At 39.3% G+C, this 20,245-nt stretch overlaps 1 protein-coding gene across 5 annotated transcripts in view; it reads left to right on the top strand.

The window, feature by feature from the left end:
- MAEA (macrophage erythroblast attacher, E3 ubiquitin ligase) overlaps positions 1–20,245 on the top strand; it is a 106,862-nt gene that overhangs the window by 69,484 nt on the left and 17,133 nt on the right. For 3 of the 5 annotated variants that reach the window (XM_039541240.1, XM_039541243.1, XM_039541244.1), the window contains exons 4-6: positions 3,811–3,933; positions 4,852–4,965; positions 6,935–7,011. In XM_039541240.1, coding sequence (XP_039397174.1) covers positions 3,811–3,933; positions 4,852–4,965; positions 6,935–7,011 — 314 coding nt within the window. The remainder of the gene's footprint in view (positions 1–3,810; positions 3,934–4,851; positions 4,966–6,934; positions 7,012–20,245) is intronic. The other 2 variants (XM_039541241.1, XM_039541242.1) reach the window with 1 other exon arrangement.

Below are 20,245 nucleotides of genomic sequence, written 5' to 3'. Positions count from 1 at the left end.
GCACAGAGATTATTACAATACTGTGTAGGGTTTGATTACAGGGGTGCTCTTGGTCACAACATTATGAAGTGAATAGATTTCCCTTGATGAAACTCATTGTTGATTTATATGGAAAAAATACTTGAACGTAAGATCATGGGTCTGGTTTTATTATGGGCCAGTCAGTTTTTCCCAATCTTACCCTAGTACTCTGTTAACATAAGGGTCTGCCATTAGGTCACCTTACTGCCGCACAGTTCTTTTTGAGGCCTCTGTCAAGGTCACTTTGAATTACCGGCAGGGATGCTGACCACACCTACAAAACTTCATCTCATGAATAGTAGTGGTAGTCTTCAGTGACACCCTAATTTGGCATCACTTCAGCTTTCATCAGTGCAGAGGTCAACAAAAGTCTCATGCTACACCTGATTCTGATTTCACCCTGGTGTAAATCAGGAATAACTTCTGTATGTCCACAGACATCACATGAGGGTAAACTAGCAGAATCTGGCCCTTTAATTTATTCCATTATACTGTAATTAATTTGATAAATGATAGTTGAAATTTTAAATTATGTAGTTGTATTGAAAACTTTCTTTGTGGATGTTTTACCAAGTCTTGGCTTAAATTATAGACATCTTGCAGGAATGGGGAAAGTTTTAGAAAAAGGTTATACTTGCATATAATTTGCTTAGAAATAGTAACTGTGTAAACAGGCCTGTGGCCATGACAACCTCCACTGCAGTTCTGGTTCTTTTTTTCTTAGGTAGTGTCAGTTTTTAAAATATCATAAATCTACAAGAAAAAATCTACATGATAAATGACATGTAGGATATAAACACAAACCGGATAGCTGTATCATTTGTATAAAATCTCAGAACGTTCCCAGCAGGAAGACTGAGCTCACATACTTTCAGCTGTTATGTTTAAACAGGTGAAAATGCCATTTTCTTCTCTGACAATGTCTTTATTCACTCGAGCTATTCTGAATATCTGTCATATTCAGCATATTTCAATTGTACGGTTTGCAGCACATTGCTTTGGAAAGTACATACGCTTAAATTTGGTGGAACAAGTTCATTTTATGTTAATACAAACATTCCTAGCACTGGATTATTGTGTTAGCAATACACAGAATTGTACAGTTCCCTACAGAGTGTTTTCTTCCTCTAAGTATGAGCTGTCACAGCATGACATATTTATGCAGCTCAGAATAATCTCCGAGAATGCGAGTTCAAAATGGACCCAGTTCATCCCAGTTTGAAAATACCCTCCTAAACCCTTTTACCACAGATGCATGAAGAAATCCTTTAATAGCATATGTCTTAAAAATACACACATTCAGTTGCATTTGATTAGGTCTGTTTGAGTGAATAAAGCTGATATTTAACTGTTACTGTACAGCTGTACACTGTCTGCCCTATGCAGGTTAATAATAGGTTGTGCTTACCACAAGCAGTGTTTTTTCCCCACTTCCTGTAAGATGTTTCATGTCACTCAACAGAATGGAATTTTAATATTGTAATTCGTACTTCTTGTTTAGTCACTGGGATCAGTAGGATGTTGCAGCCTGAATAATTGTAGCGCCAATGCAACTGGAAGGCAAAGTTTCTAAATGTTAAGGAACTAAAAGAAGCATATAATTGGAGATATACCAATCTCCTAGAACTGGAAGGGACCTTGAAAAGGTCATTGAGTCCAGCCCCCTGCCTTCACTAGCAGGACCAATTTTTGCCCCAGAGCCCTAAGTGGCCCCCTCAAGGATTGAACTCACAACCCTGGGTGTGTCAAAACTTTAGATTGAAATTACACTAGTTGTAGGTAGCTGTTTGGAACTAGAAAGGCCCAGAGTTTTTTCCTTGTATGTAATTTTGCTAATTAAAGGGTGGGAATCAGATGAGAAAATATTAATACAAACATCTCTTATAATTGTTCACATCATTTTAATGACACATTGCAAAGCTGAATCACATTGAATGGGATTGTATACAACTGAGCAACTTAATATTTTGAAAAATTAACTGAAGGAAAAGGAATACTCCTAGAAGTCTTAACATTGTACTGTGGATTAGTTCCACTTCTTATCAGCAGGGTCTTTTATTCAGCAAAACTGTAGTGTCACTTCCTGCAGCATGTTCTAGTCTAGATTTTTTGTGCATTTTTCTATGTCTGCAACCTGAAAACTCCCTGGTCTTTGTAAGTACATGGACTGTTTATAGAGAATTAATCCTTAAACTAGAATTACCAAGTATATATCAGTGGAAGGTTGGAGTGACTTTAAAAGTGAATTTAATGCTTACAAAAAGTAATGGTTTAATAATACTGGAATCTGCAGACCTCTGTCCACAAAACAGGTACAAATACGGAAACTTCATTAAAAACATCCCATCTCACACTGTCCTACTCACAACTTCACTGAGGCTGCCAAAATGGGAGCCATTTGTGATGCTAGTTCTTCAGATATGGACATCGGTGGAAAACGGTCTGTATCCACCAAACTTGTAGCACACATACTGCTAAAAGTAGGTTGAAATATGACTTTGAAACTGTCCTTTCCCCTCTCTCTTCCCCCTCTCTTCTGTGTACCCCCCCCCCATCCCCAGACATAGGTTTTAAGGAAGCTTTTCCTGGCAGTTCTCAGTTTAAGTAAAGCTTAAGTTTAAAAACTAGCTAACTGGAAAATATGGCTGACTTAAGTGTAAAGGCTGAAAGCTTCTGTCTGCTTTGCAGACAGAAGGCGGCACGTGAGCTGGTTTTCAGTGGCACTCACACTGCCCGGGTCCTGGTCACCGGTCTGGGGGGTCTCTGCATTTTAATTTAATTTTAAATGAAGCTTCTCAAACATTTAAAAAAACTTATTTACTTAACATACAACAATAGTTTAGTTATATATTACAGACTTATAGAATGAGACCTTCTAAAACATTAACATGTATTATTGGCACGCGAAACCTTAAATTAGAGCGAATAAATGAAGACTCGGCACACCACTTCTGAAAGGTTGCTGACCCCTGGTGTAGAAAATAATTTTAAGGGGTTAAATTTTGCTGCTATTATATTTTCATCTGTTTCTTTCCTTATACCTAAAGAGTGACAGAGACCTTTTGCCTCCTAGCTTTCTGTGGTTGTTTTGCGCATGCAAGTGCGTAAATATGTACATGCCTCCTCCTTAAGGAGGTGTGCAATGTGGATCTAGTGCAAAATTCAAACCTTGTTTGCTCCAGAGACAGGCCTTAGCCCCAGAGTTTTGAGGGGTTTTCTATAAAATTCAACACTGGCTTGAATTCTGAAACTGATCTCCCTCTCTTTGCCCTACCAGACAAGTTTGGGCCCATCGTATTTTTCCATTCTTTCTGTTAGGCCTAGTAGATCTCCTTGGTGTGGCTTTTACTTTCTCTGAATCAGACAAAAGGGACCAGTCAGGAGCCTGTGCAGAAAAGGATGCAGGGAGAGTTGGGTTGAGGGGACAAAGGTACATGAAAAGAAATGGAGGGAGAGAAGGATTGTTGGCAAACATGTTAATCTGTAAGAAGTATTAACACTGTTTACAGAGCAGGAAGGCATCAAACTTAAGACAGTTTTAAAATTTGCTCTCTACTTTGACAGTCGTACATCAGTGAATAGGGGATCACAGTTTTTCAGAAGACACGTAACTACTTTATTTGTAAAGGAAAATGCTTCAAAGGGCAAGATGTTTTTAAAATTATGTACATTTTAACATGCATATTACAAATTAGCTCCTAGCTGTAGCTATGAAGAATGAGATTTTTATGGAGCAACCTTATTTTGTAAACAAAGCTCAACTGGTCTTGCCCTCTCTTTTTCCTTAAGGACTTGGTAAACATTGAGATGTTCTTGACGGCTAAAGAAGTGGAAGAATCTTTGGAAAGGCAAGAAACTATGACTTGCTTGGCTTGGTGTCATGATAACAAATCCAGGCTCAGGAAAATGAAGGTATGGAAATGTAATGCACAAAGCTTTAACTTAATGTACATTGTCATGGTTGTATGAACTCCTTGAATATTTGATTTAGCCAGTTGAATTTAAATGTTGGGTCTGAATGATGACTTAGCATGTACTAAACTAAAGATCCTAAGTACAGAATAAATCCCTTTAGTATGCCTAAATCAGGGCAGTTGTACCCACTTACACCAAGGTTAAATTTAACCTTGAACCTAGGTCCTTTAGATGCAAGATTTTCCTTGTCAGATTACAGTGAAATAACATAACAATATGACCTTGCTTTTTAATGTGATTTGCAGAAACTTAAATGCAAAGGAGTGTAGTCTCATCTCGATGCATGAGGACTTATGTGCATAACTCCTTTGCATCCTGCTGAGAACATACTTCACAGGGTGTATATGAAGTTGTCTTTAAAAAGCGTGGAGAGCAATTGAAATGCTAAACATATATCCTCGAGCTTAACACAGTGGGAGAAATTTACTTTATTAAAAAAGTTTTATCCAGCTATGATGACTTAAAGAAAAGAGAGCTAACTTGAAATAGAAGATGCAATAATGCTAAGTTAGAATGTAGTTTTCTCAAAAAAAGCTGCATGTAATCTAGTAATGAGCAAAGGACATTTCTTTCCAGCCCTTGTACACCATGAACTGAAGATAAGGAGTCACTCCGTGTTTATCCATATATAGTTAGTTTAAATTCCCTTGTCTTTAAAGTTGCTTTTAAAAGTATGCTGTAATCTTTTATAGGGCTTGCAGAAATCTGTTTTAACTGATATTAACCAAAACCCCTGCCTCCCTCAGAAAGGTGTTTTGTGTCTTTTTTGTTTTTTTTAAACTAAGCGCTTTCTTTAACCAAAAATGTCTGAGTGCACTTAATGACAAGCAAAGAGTGACGTTCTCTGTCACTCAGGGGCGCCAAAATGAGAACGAACCGAAGATGGGACGCAAAAGTAAATCGGCCTGTGATTACTCTAAAGAAAATGATGATCTTGTTATGGAAACCATTAAAGGAAAACCAGAATTGGTATGTAAACACTGTTGCATAATTATACTGCTCAAGAAAACCTTGTGTGATGTTAATATGTTAAGTAACGTAAGGAATTAAATCCGAAGTACTCTTAATTTTTTTCATCAGCAATATTCAATGTAAAAATAAAAACTGGGAATAAAACAACTTCCACATTCCCCCCCAAAAATCTATTTCTGCAAGCCCTACTTTACGTAAAAGCTAAGGCTGTGAGAGATCAGAGTTGGAGGAAATCACTATGCTTCTTTTTGAAACACACAGGAATAAATTTCTGTCCAGTGTAAGGCAGCTTAGCTGCTTATGAGTGTTAACTTGTTAAATCCTTGCCCACCTTCCTGCAAGTCTAACCAAAAGCTAAACTGGAGAAGAAAGAGTGGGGGCGGGGAAGAAGTCCTGCAGTCCCATTGAGTTACCACTCTTGTGAGTAAGACTGTAAGATTGTGCCAAAATTTGTGCTATATTGTAATGAGTCTCAAATCTACTGACTACATAGGGCTTTTTAAGTTCTGACAGTCTATAAAATCCAATTTAGCTATTGGCTTGCAGTTCATTGGAGGATATCTACACTTCTGAAGACTTTTTTTTTCCCATGTATCTTAAAGAATATATTATCTGTATGGGGATGATTACTAGAGTGGATCTTTTTTAAAAGATACAAAAAGTACTCGTCTAAAATCCCGAATGAGTGATGATGTGCAGAGTTAAGTAACTGGCTATTTTAAAACAAAACATCTGAAAATCAGCTCCTCTGTTTTGTCTGCCGATTCAAATTTGAAGAGTTTTGCCTCTAGCAAAGGTTAAGAGTACAGGACAATGTAGCTCTTAAAATCTTGTGGAGTCCTTGCTTCTCTCTGGACAGTCAGCCTTGAGAGTGTAAAAAGAACCTATTTTCAAACAGTGAGTTTTCAACAATTACACTTTAAAACTATGTATTCCATCAATGTGATGTTTGAGTTTAAATTTCTTTACAAGTTTCTAATTGTTTTAAAAAAAAATGGCTGTCATAATTGTGTGCTGCACCGCAAACTGACCCAAATTTGGTGCAGGTCAAATTCTTGCTGATGTCAGTGAGAAATTTCGATATTTCTGTGCAGATAAACAATAAACAAAAGGCAACCATTCACTAGAAACATGTGGAAGGAAAATGTTCGCTGAATGAAGCAGACAAATTTGAGGAATACATATTTATTTTCAATCTTCAGAGTGTGTGTGTTTAAAGATAATAAAGTAGTTGACTGTGTCCCTATAACGAAGCATAGTGAATTGATCTTTTCAGAGAGAGAGACTTTTAAAAATTCTACATGTTCAAAGTTTTGCTATAGATTTTTGTGAACCTGTGCTGAATTTGATTTAAAGGGACACGGTCAGCTTACTTACCTTTTCCAAAAGCAGGTAAATGCAACTTGGTTTTAATGCGACTAAGATGGTCTTTAGTATGGCTTTTAATACACTGTTCTGGGTTCTTTTGGGGCAGGAAAAAAGGGCCCTCAGTGACCTAAAATAATGTGCTGTTTTCATGCTAACATGAATGTTCAAGTAAACATTTAGAGACCCCCTTTGCCCCAACAATCCTGCACAATTCCATTGCCTCTCATAACTAAGAGGATTCCTCTGCCTTAATTATTGCTTCATCTCAGAAATTTCTACAGTATCTGCTGTCTTACAGTTAGAATGTAGTACAAATCAACACCACTGGTCCATTCACACCCATGAGGATTGTGGCATCCTTCAGTCATCAGGACACAACTGGTCCCAGTTACGACAATTTATTTTGGAGGAGGGCGGGGAGTAGGAGGCTTTTGTTTGCTCTTAGGGAATTATATGCCAGCATTAAACTATTTTACCTGCATGAATACCTAAAAGCAAGCAAAGTTGCATGCCATTAACATTATTTTGTGGCATACCGAGTACGTTGTGCAATGCTGCTTTGGCCCCATCTTAAACCTTGTCTTGTCTTTAATCTCAGAGCTGTCTGGAGTTCAGCCTAAGGATTCAGGAGTTCATTGAACTCATTCGACAGAACAAGAGACTGGATGCTGTGAGGTATGAAATTAGGATGTTTACCAAACGGTTTTCTTAATAAGACCATATTATACTTCATAAGAAACGTGACTATTATTGCACACCCAGAAGCTCCATTGCAACAAATGGTCTTCTCAGTATTGCGTCTGATGAAGTGGGTATTATAGACTACTACTGTTAGTCTATAAGGTGCCACAGAACCCTTTGTCGTTTTTTACAGATCCAGACTAACACGGCTATCCCTCTGATACTCAGCATTGTTATTATCAAACACTCTCTTGGGATTTAATAGACTAAGGTTCATATTGGATTATGTGGCATTTTAAGCACAGGCTATCATTCTAGATGCACAATTAAAAACTTTAAAATAGTTACTGAAAAGAGAACTTTCTGGCTTTGCAAAACTTCAAAATTCAAGCAATTATCAAAAGAATACTTTTTTTTACACTGTTGGTTTCTTGGCGTAGACCGGGGTCGGCAACCTTTCAGAAGTGGTGTGCCGAGTCTTCATTTATTCACTCTAATTTAAGTTTTCGCGTGTCAGTAATACAATTTAATGTTTTTAGAAGGTCTCTTTCTATAAGTCCATAATATGTAACTAAGCTATTGTTGTATGTAAGTAAATAAGGTTTTAAAAATGTTTAAGAAGCTTAATTTAAAAACTAAATTAAAATGCAGAGTCCCTCAGACTAGTGGCCAGGATCTGGGCAGTGTGAGTGCCACTGAAAATCAGCTCACGTGCCGCCTTTCCATAGGTTGCCTACCCATGGTGTAGACAAATGCTTCTTATAACGCACAGTTCAGTTTGCAATTACTATAGTAATCTCGAGTACAAACTAAAAGAGGGTAGATGGGATTGGCTCACACAGCCAAACTTTCTGTGTCTCAAGGAAAGAAGTTTCTCTTTTTATGTGGACTGGTCGGAATCTGATTTAACTTGAATATTTTTTAACTTGAATAAATGTTCACGTGTTTAAAACTGGATATAGACTGTTTCAGCTCTGAAGCGTTTTTCATTATGCAATCTTTATTAAACCCCATTAAACTTTAGGATTTATTTGAATTATTTTAGTTCCTTATTAAATAGATTATATTAATACTTTGCAGCTCTACAGTGTCTGTTATAAGAGGGTCTCTACTATGTTACAAAAAATAAGACTCTCCTCACTTCTGTGAAGTATTTAACTATCATACGTATTTTATGTAGGAAAAGACAGTTCATGCTTGCCCAAGATCTTATGAGTCAGTGACTGAGCTGGAAATAAAACCGAGAATTCATGACTTGTTGTCCACTATTCTAACCACAAGACAACTTTCTTGTCTCTGGGTAAATACTTCTTATTTTATTGGGTCAGGAAGTAATTTGAAATGAATAAGCTTTTGAGTCAGTGGTCTCAATCTAAGGTGTTGGAATAATGTTTCAGAACATGAAACTGATTCTGTTAAAATCAATGGGATGCCTGTGCTGGGACCTCGTAGTATGCAGATAATATGTGATAATATTTTGTATTATTCTATTACTAAGTTACTGCATAATAACAAAGAGTGTGTGTTTCTGATGAGTTTAGAGTGGTACAGTTATAATTACATGACCGCTTCTACTGCATTTTGTTTACCTACTGTTGCTTTATAAAATCTTGTTGAAACCAACAGGATATTTGCAGGATACTTGCATCATTTGCTGCCATAAAGTTTTTTATGGTAGAGATGGTGCAGTCATACTGTATACATGATGCATCATAGAAACAAATAAAAATTCTCAGTGTTTTTAATCAGAACCTCAATTTTTAGATACAGAACACTTTTTTTTTATTATTAGATCCAAATGAAATACTGTATTGTCTTCAAAAGGGAGGAAAAAGCCAAGTGGATTCTTAATTCTGGGCTAGCTGTGTCTCACTGTGATATTCTAGACCAGTGATCCCCAACCTTTTCATCTGACAGGCGCCAGACGAAGGACTGTGGCGGCGGTCGAGCATCCACCGAAATGCCACCGAATTTTGGCGGCATTTCGACGGATGCTCGACCGCCGGCCAGGACGTGGGCGCATTTAGGGTTAGGGGACCCCTGTTCTAGACTGATGCCCTATTGTAACATTGTGACACTGCCATTGCTATTTTGTCCTGTGTTAACATGTCTGAAATGTGACAAATTATGCTTTCTGCATTAGCCAGTTGTTGCATAGTCAATTTGCTCTTTGCATAACCGCCAGCTTCCTGTATCAATGTGCAGCAAGCACTGGAAGAGAGCAAACAAAGCAATTTTGGAATGTGTTTTATTAAGAATACCATAGCAATATTCCAATGAAATATACCATATGAATATCATCACAGCTGTTCATCTACAGCTGTGTGTACTGGAGAGAACAGAGTATGTGCACTGAGCACAGAGTATTTCTCAACATGCTTGTCCTCTAGTTCCTGCTGTGCTTTCGCTTGTTTAGTATTGCAAACCCCAAATGTTCAAAAATCATGCCTTTGGTGGAGCAGCTCCTTCCTTTATTAAAAAATAAACATTGTTTTGGTGTTTAAGCTTTTGGGTATAATTGGGTCATGCTTTCAAGTATTTCTCCAACTATGAGGGCTAAACTTTTTTTTTTCTTTTCATGAAAACTAAGATTCTCACAATCACTGGATTCCAGGATCTGGGCCTTTAAAAAAAACAAAATGAAACATACCAAATAACATCAGACTTATGATAAACTAGTGAGAGTTGGCAACGCTGCTAGTCACCCATCTCTTTGAGATGGCAGCTGTGAGACTTTTAAAGGAATTGGGGACCTATTGAGACAATCTGGGACTCTCCAACCATGGCCTGTCACTGGAGTGATGGTTGGAGGGGATCCCTGCCTGAAGGGGGAAGGTCATGGGTCTCCTTTCCTTCTCCTTTGTCACCCAGGAGGGGTGGGAGTTCAGGGGCCCAGTGTTGGCTTCAGCATTTGGGGTATCTACTTTTGTAGATGGGCCATAGCTGCTACATTCTTCTCCTGCCACACACACATCACTCTGGTGGTGGTGTTGGTAGGGCCTCTGGAGCAATGGGTGAGTCAATACCCCATTGAGATGCATGAGGCACTTGACATCTTTGAGGTCTTTTTTTCAAGCTATCTGCACTCTCAAACAGACATCACTGCTTCAGGGCTTGTCTATGTAGGGAAATTTACCAGTATAATTATCCCCCTAAATTTCCCTGCGTAGACAAGCCATCACTTATGCTTGGGTCACTTTTGCATCTTTCAGGGCTACGGGTGTAAATCTTTCAAAAATGACTGAAGGGGGGGTGAGTACTTAATTCCCTTAGGTTGGGATTTCCAAAGAATGCCTAGATTTATTTTATTTATTCATGTCTTTATTTATGTATAAAAGCTGAGGTTCTAATATAAGCACATTACTCTAGGAGCTGGAGCTCTAGGGATGAGCCTATGGTGTTTGAGACTTAATTAGGACCTGACTAGGATTTCATTTTCTAAAAGATTTTTATGGAGCTCTGGGGATAGGGTTTCAAATTCAAAAGTTGTGTGAGATGTAGTGTGACTTAATCTACTTACACTCTTACTTGTCAGTAGAATGGTTGTATCTGCTGTTGTGAATTGCATGTGAAGAATGCAAGAAAAAGTTAAAATAGCCCTTAGTAAGTTTGTGCTGGCTTCTCTAAGTCCTGTCTACCTTCTGTTTTCAGCCAGGCACAGCAGGTGGCTAGTTCCCAGGGTACATGGGAGCTGCAGACTTCACCTCAAAGCATTATGAGTATATAGGCAGTGTCATCCCTTTTATAAAGCTGAGACCTGGAGGGAGAAGGAGCTGCTCCACCAAAGGACTACAAAAGAAGCCTTGTAAGGAATTGGGCAACCAGTAGGAAGAGCCCATTGGGGAGAGGAAAGTAGGTCTGTATTGGGACTTTAAGAGCTCTTGAGTGCGGCAAAGATGAAGGAAGAGACCTTGGGTGAAGAAGCAGTGTGGACTTGAGGTCACAAGTAGATACCTGCTTCATTCCAGGTGCCCAACAACAGATCTTTCGATGGAAGGCAGGTAGAAGCTCCCCTTCACCCACCCATATGTCATACAGTGTGGGTGAGAGAAATTGGTTTAATTCTTTTAGAGGAGTGTTGAAGCTAATTCAGTCTTAATTTAGTCTCAGGTTGTTTCCAACAGGACCGAGGTCATTCTGTCTGCTACATGAGTATAAGAAAGCTGTGCAGAAATCAAAGACTTGCAGAAGTTTAGACAGACTTTTTAAGTTACAATTGGACATAATGAAGGGAAGCCTATGAAAGAAAGTGGCACTTTATGGGTATGTAAAAAATTACTGCAGTATTGGTAGGTCTCCTCTTCTCAATGAAAATCTCTTTGGGGTAGACTTCAGTATTAAAGCTCTGTTCTTTGGTACTTCAGGCATAGTTCTAACTCAATTCAGATATGCTGCTTATTTTAAACTTCCACATCATTTTTTTCCTGCTCAGTCCTATCTCTGCCAAAATCTTCATCTCTCTTTTTCCCACTCAACCCAATATCACTGCTCAACTTCCTAAAAAGCAGCTTTATGTAATTTGTAGAATGTTTTTATCTTTTTAAACAGTTCTTTACAAGCATGGATACTCCATGTGCTGTCATTTAGATACCAGCACCTACAAGGTGCTTTGATATAGCTCTCAAATGTATGAAATAATGTATGACCTTTGTGGGGAAGCATGAAGGGCTCTCAGATAGTCTTGATCTTTTCTTCTAAAGCATATGCCCTCCAGATCTGTTGAGTATAGTGGTATCTTTATGCTGTATGGCTTTATTGCCTACTTCTGAATTGCTTCTATGCCAAGCTGGCTGTCCTGCACCCTGACAATGGATAGTTCTGCTCTAAAAGCACTATTTTCATTGTTGGGAGTGCAGCTTCCTTATGTTACTCAGAAACCAGACATGGCAGTGGTGTAAGCATAGATAAAGTGGTGATGGGACCAGAACAGGGGCAAAATGGAGAAGGTGTTTTTATTGTGGGTCTGTGAAAATGTCTTCTTCCTGGCACTGCATTAGGGCTTGTACTTGTGGCTAAATCGGCACGGCTGTGATCGATGCAGTGGTGTCAATATAGCGGGTCTGATGAAGACAAACTAAGTCGATAGCAGAGTGCTCTCCCATCAACCTCTGTTCTCCGCCTCCCCGATGGAAGGTAAGTCGGCGGAGGAGTGTGTCCTGCTGATACAGCTGATACAGTAACTGAAGTCAACTTCAGTTACTTAACTCACATAACGGAAGTAGCGTAACTTAGGTCTACTCAGCGCTTTAGTGTAGACCAGCCCTTAGAAAAGCTTCTTCAGGTTACCCCAGGGTTGGTGGAAGGAGGTTGATTGAGATATATAAGATGTATATTCTGTTGTTATCAGAGCAAAGGTGCAAGTTTCGAACATAAACTGATCTCTTGTGTGACGGCACAGTATATTGTCAACACTAAATAAGCCAGGCTGGTGTGCACTAGAAAATTAGGTTGGTTTAACTACATTCGCCAGGGATGTTTTTAAAAAAAAAAAAAAAAATCCACACCCGTAAGCAGTATTAAGCTGACTGAAGTCCCCATGTAGACAGTGCTAGGTCGACAGAAAAATTGTTCCTCTGACCTAGCTGCCGCTTCTTGGGGCAGTGGATTACCTGCACTGATGGGAGAATCCCTTCCTCAGCTTAGGTAGTGTCTACTCTGAAGCGCTACAGCGGCACAGCTCAGCTGCTGTAGCATTTTAAGTGTACACAAGCCCGTAATTCATGATTTGCTGTACTGCCAAACCAAACAAACTACATGTAGCTGTGTCTTTAAACTGCATTAAGTTGGCTTTGATTTGGTTGCAATTTCAGCAGAATGTTTCATGGAGGTCAGGGCTAGACCTTTTCTAAAAACTCCCTCTTTGTGCGTGCTGTTGTGTAGAACAAAGAAAATAAATGTTAGCACCAAAGGCTAAAATTCTGTGCAACTTGCTAGTGAGTCCCTTCCCACGCTTTCTAGCAGAGAGGAAGTTTAGGTGTGCTGGGTCAACCCAGCCACGGGGATGTGCAAAATCACCCACCCATACATCTTTAGCTAGTGACCTATGAAAGACTTGTGTTGCATCTCTTTCTGGAAGGAGAAGAGTGACAGCAGGGAACCACATTGACATCGCAAACTGTTCTTTGGGGCTCTCTTGCTAAAGGGGTCTTGATTGTTTGACGGTGGGGAGGATGGTAGTAATTAGTCAGGGGAAAATGGAGTGAAACAGGAATTGATTATAATGAAACAATTCAATAAAAATACAATACACTAACACTATAAAGAGTATGTACTGTATGTAAGTGCGCAAAAAATATTTGAGGTGAGTTACCTTGAAATTTCTGTAGTCATATTACTAAGCTATGGAGCCTAAAGCATTTGTAACAGTGCCCTTTTGTAAAACTCCTATAAAATAAATCTAAATGATTAGAACATACATTGAAAATCTTAAAAATAGGCTCCCCAAAATTCTAAACATATGGAAAATAAGAGGAGTGTGTGTTAGGGAGGGGGAAATTAATGAGATTAAATAAATAAAAGCTAAATGTTACTGGAAAGCAAGCTGTCAAAGGCAAATGACCATGAGCATAAAACCTAACTGCTAAGGCTCGAAACAATAACTGTGTATAGTGGGGAAATTGGCAATGGCAAGGAACTGTATAACAAACCTTCCTTTCTTCCATAGAACTAAGAAGACACTTGCCAGTTGTTACCCTAATCATTTTTGGCCCTGATCTGCAATGTGCTCCGTTCTTCATTCAGACTCCAAGCAGGCATGGAATAATTTAAAGGATCAGTGCTTTTGCTTGTCTATTGTGTCCTTTTCCCCTCTTTCCTCATTTTGTGCCCTGTCAGAAAGCGCTCACAATCAAGAAAAGAAAAGATGCAAAGTGTGTGTGTGTGCGCGCGCGCACAGCACGCAGCATACTGTGGGCACCACACCAGTATGAATAGTATCTAATAATTAAAACAACTTCATTTACATATCAGGGAGCTATTTAGATATCCACCTGTCTTACAGTGAGCACGTAAGATTTTCACTAGTCTTTCAGAAGAATGTCCTATATTGGAAAAGGAAATGTCCAATATAGTAAAGGGAATTGTTCCCCTTTTTTTTCCCAATTGCCCAACAGTTGCCCACACCTACACTAGAAAGTCAGTGTATGAATGGTCACTTATTTGAAATACTACTTGTGTGGGGTGGGAAGAGGTTCTGTCCTTTTATTTGAAGTTTGCGTTTGAATTAATATTTCCTAAGTTGTATAGTAAGTCTATAAATTGAGTTATCACCTTAACTTGTTCTGCAAATGCATATTTTAAATCATTATACTGGATTTTTAAGGGCAAAGTATATATGTATTCTATATAAAGATATTTAATTGATCCCGAATTGCAACAGATGCAACTGACGATTAAAACTTTTCCAGTTGTAATAATTCTGTCTGAATTGTTTTAGTTTTTTTATTCTGACATAAGAAAAAGGGGAACTGCAGAATGTCTTTGTCTAATTCAATGCTTTTGACAGCACTGATTCACTCCTAGCACTGTGCATTCTGTGTTCAATATCTCACTGAAAGCTCTAAAGAAACTTGCTTTAGAAAATACTGTTAACTAGTGGATATTTTGAACATTTCCTGTCTGGTTTGTTAACTTTAAAACAAATATATTTTCATGAATAACAAAGAAAATTTGAAAACTAACTTATTTTGGAAGGTGTAGCATAAAAATTCTGATTGCTTTTAGCAAACCACTGCCACTTCTGTTTTTATTAGCTTGCTTCTGTTAAGTGCCTGCAGCAGGATTCTTTCAGTATTGTGTCCATGATGCAATAAATAGGTCAGGCATCCATTAGAAAGCAGAGAAAGAGGCTGTTTACCAAGTAGTTTCCTGTATGAGTGGAACTCGGAGAGCTGACATTTTGTTGAAACGCAGCTGGTGTTTAAATAAGTTTGAAAGCTTTGCTTACTGCCTGCTGAGAACCTCTAAAGTGACATATTGCTTTTAGGATACAATTGATGTGAGCTTTAAAAATATATATCTTATTTAATAACAATGTTTGAATTTCTAAAGCTTTTTAGAGTATAATGTGTGCACATTGAGTTGCTCCAAGGTTGTTCGTCAGAGTGCTCTTGAAAGAGCAAGTTTCAAGAATATATAAAAACTGTTTAATGCTAAGGCTGTGACACGAAGGTAGAAAATTCAAAGTTCAGTTAATACTCTGTGCTTAATTCATGCAGCCTTTTAAAAAAAAAAAAAGGCAAAACCTTTTACAAAATATGTTAGGGATATATTGATGCTAACTTCCCTCTTTCTGGCTGTTGGCAGACTTCTACACCTATACGTAATTAAATATGCAAAATTTCCATTCCAGGGATTTTCAACACTGTCAGGATGCAAGAGATATAATGTAGTCACTAGTGATGGGTAATCATGAGAGGCTTTATTCAGATGCTGACAAAGGCTTTTTGTAACTCAACTAGATCTTAGCTGGGGGCAGGGGGAAATAGTGCTTTGTAAAGAGGAGAAAAGGGGGATCCATTTTTGCGATGAGACTAGGGTTGGCCAGAGTCTTGGTTTTCTTTTTTTCTGTTTTTGTTTTCTGAACAGGTGGATAAGTGGAATAACTTCATGGTGCTTTTTCAGTACAAACTTACTTGACTGCTAATAAAGGGGTTCGAGATAAGAAAGCTGTTCTAACATGGTACATTGAGCAGAATAAAGAACATGTCCTCCCTGATAACACTTTACGGTCTGTGTTCAGTTATTGCCACTGCCTGATTAATATATTCAGTTATGTAGTGCGTAGAGATCCATGTGCCTTGTATATCTTGTAACTGAGTGTTCTTCAGCTGTAGTTGGAGTATTGACTGAAATGTGAGTTTTCATTTTCTCTTTGATTTTCTCAGTCAAATTTGCTCTGGTTTCTGGTTTTGTGTCAAAGTACGCACACGCACATGCTATGATGGCATAGAAGTTATTATTATATATAATTACTTCTATGCCATGATAGGTATGTCAGCTTCACAGACAAATCAAATAAAAAACCAAGGTTCTTGCCCCCAAAGTTGACAAACTCCTCCTGGGATTTGAGCAAACTGCTCTTTCTGCCTATAACACCATGATCTGCAATGAGAATTTAGCTAGCAATTTTGATGATGTATTGGGCAGAATAAATTTATAGTGCATTCTATCATAGTTGTATTGATTCACCTGTGTGAATGATAGTAAAAACTTGGTCTATCAGAAGAGTAAAAGAATGCGGTGTTCAAGCCACACTGTGCCATTTTTACAGTTACTTTCTTGACTGTAGCAGCCCTTTAAAAATTTGAACTCACCAGAATAGCCCTAAGAGATACTATAAACATTTCAAGATGATGTCTTCACTGAGTTCTTGGGAAAGGAACGAGTTTCACTTGGCTAGGTTCAGTTAGGAATCTGAGCTTTCATGTGATGAGTTAGTTCAGTATTCTTATCTGCCTGCAGTGTCAATTTAAGAATTTAAAGGAGTAGCCAGTATATAATCTTTGGGGTTTTTACTTTAATAGTATAGATGCTCGGTGAAGCTCTGATCTCATTGAAATCAGTGGCAAAACCACCACTGATTTCAGTGAGGCCAGAATTTCACTTGCTGACTGTAATTGTCTTCTGTAGCTAAAAGAATTGTTGTCAGTATGGTGTGATAGGATACGGCCTTTCCTTGAGTGGTAATTATTGATGGTACTTGGTCAGGCTGCTGACAATAGACCTGACTAATCAAAATTACTTTCTTTTGGATAGAAGTTTAAATATTGTACAACACTCTTCCACCATCCACACTATTAAATTATCTCTATATGAGAATCCATCATGTTTGTCTTCTGCTCGAATAACAGTTACAGAAATTCAGTTAATCAAATCTCATGCTTTATCTTTTCATGGCATGGTATGTATGGGAGCATAAGAGACGAAGTAAGACACCAATGGAAGAGGATAGACAAAGTTGACAGAGGGATGGAGGAGATAGCCTGCATGCTATTTGTCCCTCTGGTTTATCTAATGCTGTTATATCCTTGTATGGGAGGACTGCCCCTTACTTCACAGCAGGGGCTTTGGAGAGTCATTGGGCAACAAACCTCCCTTTTCTCAAGAGCTATTTTGCATCTGTTTTTAGTCTTCCTTTTTGCCTGGCTGAGTAATGAGTTCAGCCCTTAATTGGAGGTGGGGGGCCTTAGGAGAGGAGGCTTTGGGAAAGGAAAGTTTTAAAAAGCGGGGAGTGGGGAATTTGAGAAGAAACTTACCAGCTGGCAAGTATAGAAACAGGACAGCCTTCGTCTTATCCCAGTGTGAGGAAATGTTTGAGATTTTTGTATTGGTTTCTGTGTACTTGCTCCAGTCTTCTGCAATATGGAGTAGTCAATTTAAATATATAAATATAAGAAACAAATAAGCTTTTCTTGCTGGCTTATGCAGATGTACTGAATTGGGAACACTACTTGATTCATGGTTCCCTGAAAAAGACCCTGCATACTCAGCATTAATTCTGGCTTGTTTTTGCATGTGCCGTGAACTTCGCACAGTACTTGATATCCCTATCAGTTTGCCTGGTACGTGTAATAGTGAGGGATATTTGATTGGAACGCTCCCACTAAAAGTGAACTATCAAGAAGGAAAAAGTCATAATGGCCAGTTTTATAGACTGCTGCTGAACTGAGGTGCCATTTGCCCTTTGGATCCATAACTAATAACAATAATTCTCAGCTCTTCAAGTGCTGGTCCCTATGTGCGCACCACTGGCTGTACATGCACTTCATGTGCCTGAGACCAGAAGACTCTTGCTAGTAGTGTCTGTTGATCCTCAGCACTCTCTCTCCTTGTGCTCTGATCCCAGGGTATAAGACATGGTGTGGACAGATTCCACCTCTCCATTTCCTTCTTATCACCACATGGTCTGAGACAGAACACTCCAGTGTCCATGGTCTGACCCTTCAGAGTCATTCCTATAAATTTTAAACTGTAACTATTGTAAACTCTTCTCAGTTTTGTTAATTTTAGATAGTTAGATTTTGGGGGGAGCACCACCCTCTCCACCTTCCTGGCATGATACACTGATTAGGCCTGGGATTCACATCTCCTGCCCCTGTTCTTTCCCAATCAGTGATGACCACCAGAGGTACCTCTGCTACGTTAGAGAAGCTCATATCTCCACTAAGTGCAGTATCCGCCAGTCCTTCCCAAACCCATCAAGTGTGGGAGTTTAGGAAGCAACTTATGGAGCAGGCTGTCAGGCCTTAGTCATATCTGAGCTGTGCAGTCTCATCTGTATTGTGGGCTGAGATGTACCAAATGGCAGGCTTCAGTGATTAAACATCTCCACTTCAGCACCATCAGTAGGAGCAGGACTCAGGATCATTGATACTGAGTAAAGAGAGGCATGAGCATCAGTCAGTACAGTCTTTGGTACTGATGGACAAATGATTACCCCATACATCATCGGTGCCAATTCCAAAGGTTCATAGAGACAGAATTTATCATGTTGACAAATGTACCACTTTGCAGGACATCACCATTCTGCCAGATCTGGAATCCTCCCCTCTTATCTGAACTGATTCTTCCAAGGGAGATTCTGACACTATCTAGCCACAAATATTATGGAAGAGACTGTTCTTCTATTTCCTCTACCAGCTGGTATCATTCCTCAAACAGTTCTGACAGCAATGGGCTTGGAGATGGAGCCCACCGTTTCTTCATCGGGTGAATCTGGCATGGGAGAAAGAATCTCAACACGTCCTCCAAGGGATGTGAGCCTGAATAGAGGCGCCAGAATCTCTGGGGGCCCATCATGAACACACAAAATGGGATGGCCCACACACACACAAACACCTCTGGGACTTGTGGTACTTTATGCCTTTAGGTCCACTCCCACCCATGATAGATCCTTCTCCCTGGCCTTAGCAGGGACTGCGGAACCTGTACGTGCATTATCCTGAATCCGTCTGGTCCCATAAAGACCATCACATCCCTCGCCTCTGAGTAACCGGCCTGAACTATCCCCGGAACCCCTGGAGGAAGAAGAACCGGACCCAGTGTTACAGTCAGGTACATAGTCTTCCTCTTCTGACAGCATCCTCTTCCTCCCTGCTCCAGCATCAGTCTTCACCAGACAATCACAAGCAATTTCAGGAGTTCTTATGAAGGATTGATGATGTCCTCCAGATCTCCTTGGAAGAAGTCAGTCATCCCACAAATTCATGGACATTTTGCAAAGTACAGAATGTACTAGTCTTGCTGACTGGGAGTGCAACCCTATCCTAGACCCGGCCAAAGATCCATGGGACACCCCAGCAACATGTGCACTCATGTTTAATAGGGCAGAGGAGAGATACTTTGTTTCTCCCATGGGACCAGAATTTCTCTTGACTCATCCTGCCCAAAACTCCCTGGTGATTCAGGCTGATACAGAGAGAAGTAGAAAACCACCTGTCAAATCTGTCCCTATAGACCAGAAAGCCAAATGCTTGGACCTCCTAGGGAGGAAAGCATTCATATCTACCAGCATCCAATTCTGTATAGCCAACTATCAGTCCACACCAGCCTTTATAATCTCTGATCAGAGCATGAGGAGAAAGAGAGCAGAGGGGTGGACCAACGGACAATACTGGCAAGAATCTTCTGTGCTTGGCCACAGGGAGTGCATGTGTGCCCACTGTGGAATACAGATAAGGGTCACACATCTCAAAAAGCTCCGCTTACAGAAAGTAGGTAACCTTTCTTTTTTTATTAATAGCTTCTTTTAAAAAGCAGCCCGCTCCGTCTCCTCTCCCCCTAATACGCAAAATCCTTTTTTATTTTCTATAGGGTATATGGTGAGTTTGATTTTTGTGCTTTGTATAATCAATCCCTTTAAAAAGTTACTTCTTTGGTACAGCAGTGCAGCTGCATACTCTTGGCCTTCTAGTTTTCTTTTAATACATTGAGGCTTGTCCCCTTTTCCAAGTTATCAAAGTATATTGCTGCTACCGTAATAGAGTCAGTACTCGGAGAACAATATTTGCCTTCTAGAAATTACTCACCCAAAATAGGGAGCTGTGTAGAGTAGAGACGGTCTGTCCTATATGATTTCCATTATATTGTGGTTTGGGCCAGAAGAGGAAGTGGGTATACTGAAATATTGCTAAAGAGTGTTCTCATGGTATTGATGACCCAGCCAAAACCAGGGTAATGTGTAGAGTCTTATAAAATTCTTTTTGAATATAACTTTCCAAACCTCAGT

Source organism: Mauremys reevesii, linkage group 5, assembly GCF_016161935.1.
Source record: "Mauremys reevesii isolate NIE-2019 linkage group 5, ASM1616193v1, whole genome shotgun sequence".
NCBI lineage: Eukaryota > Metazoa > Chordata > Testudines > Geoemydidae > Mauremys > Mauremys reevesii.
Note: the sequence above shows the minus strand (reverse complement) of the source record. Positions and strands in the feature narration are given on the sequence as shown.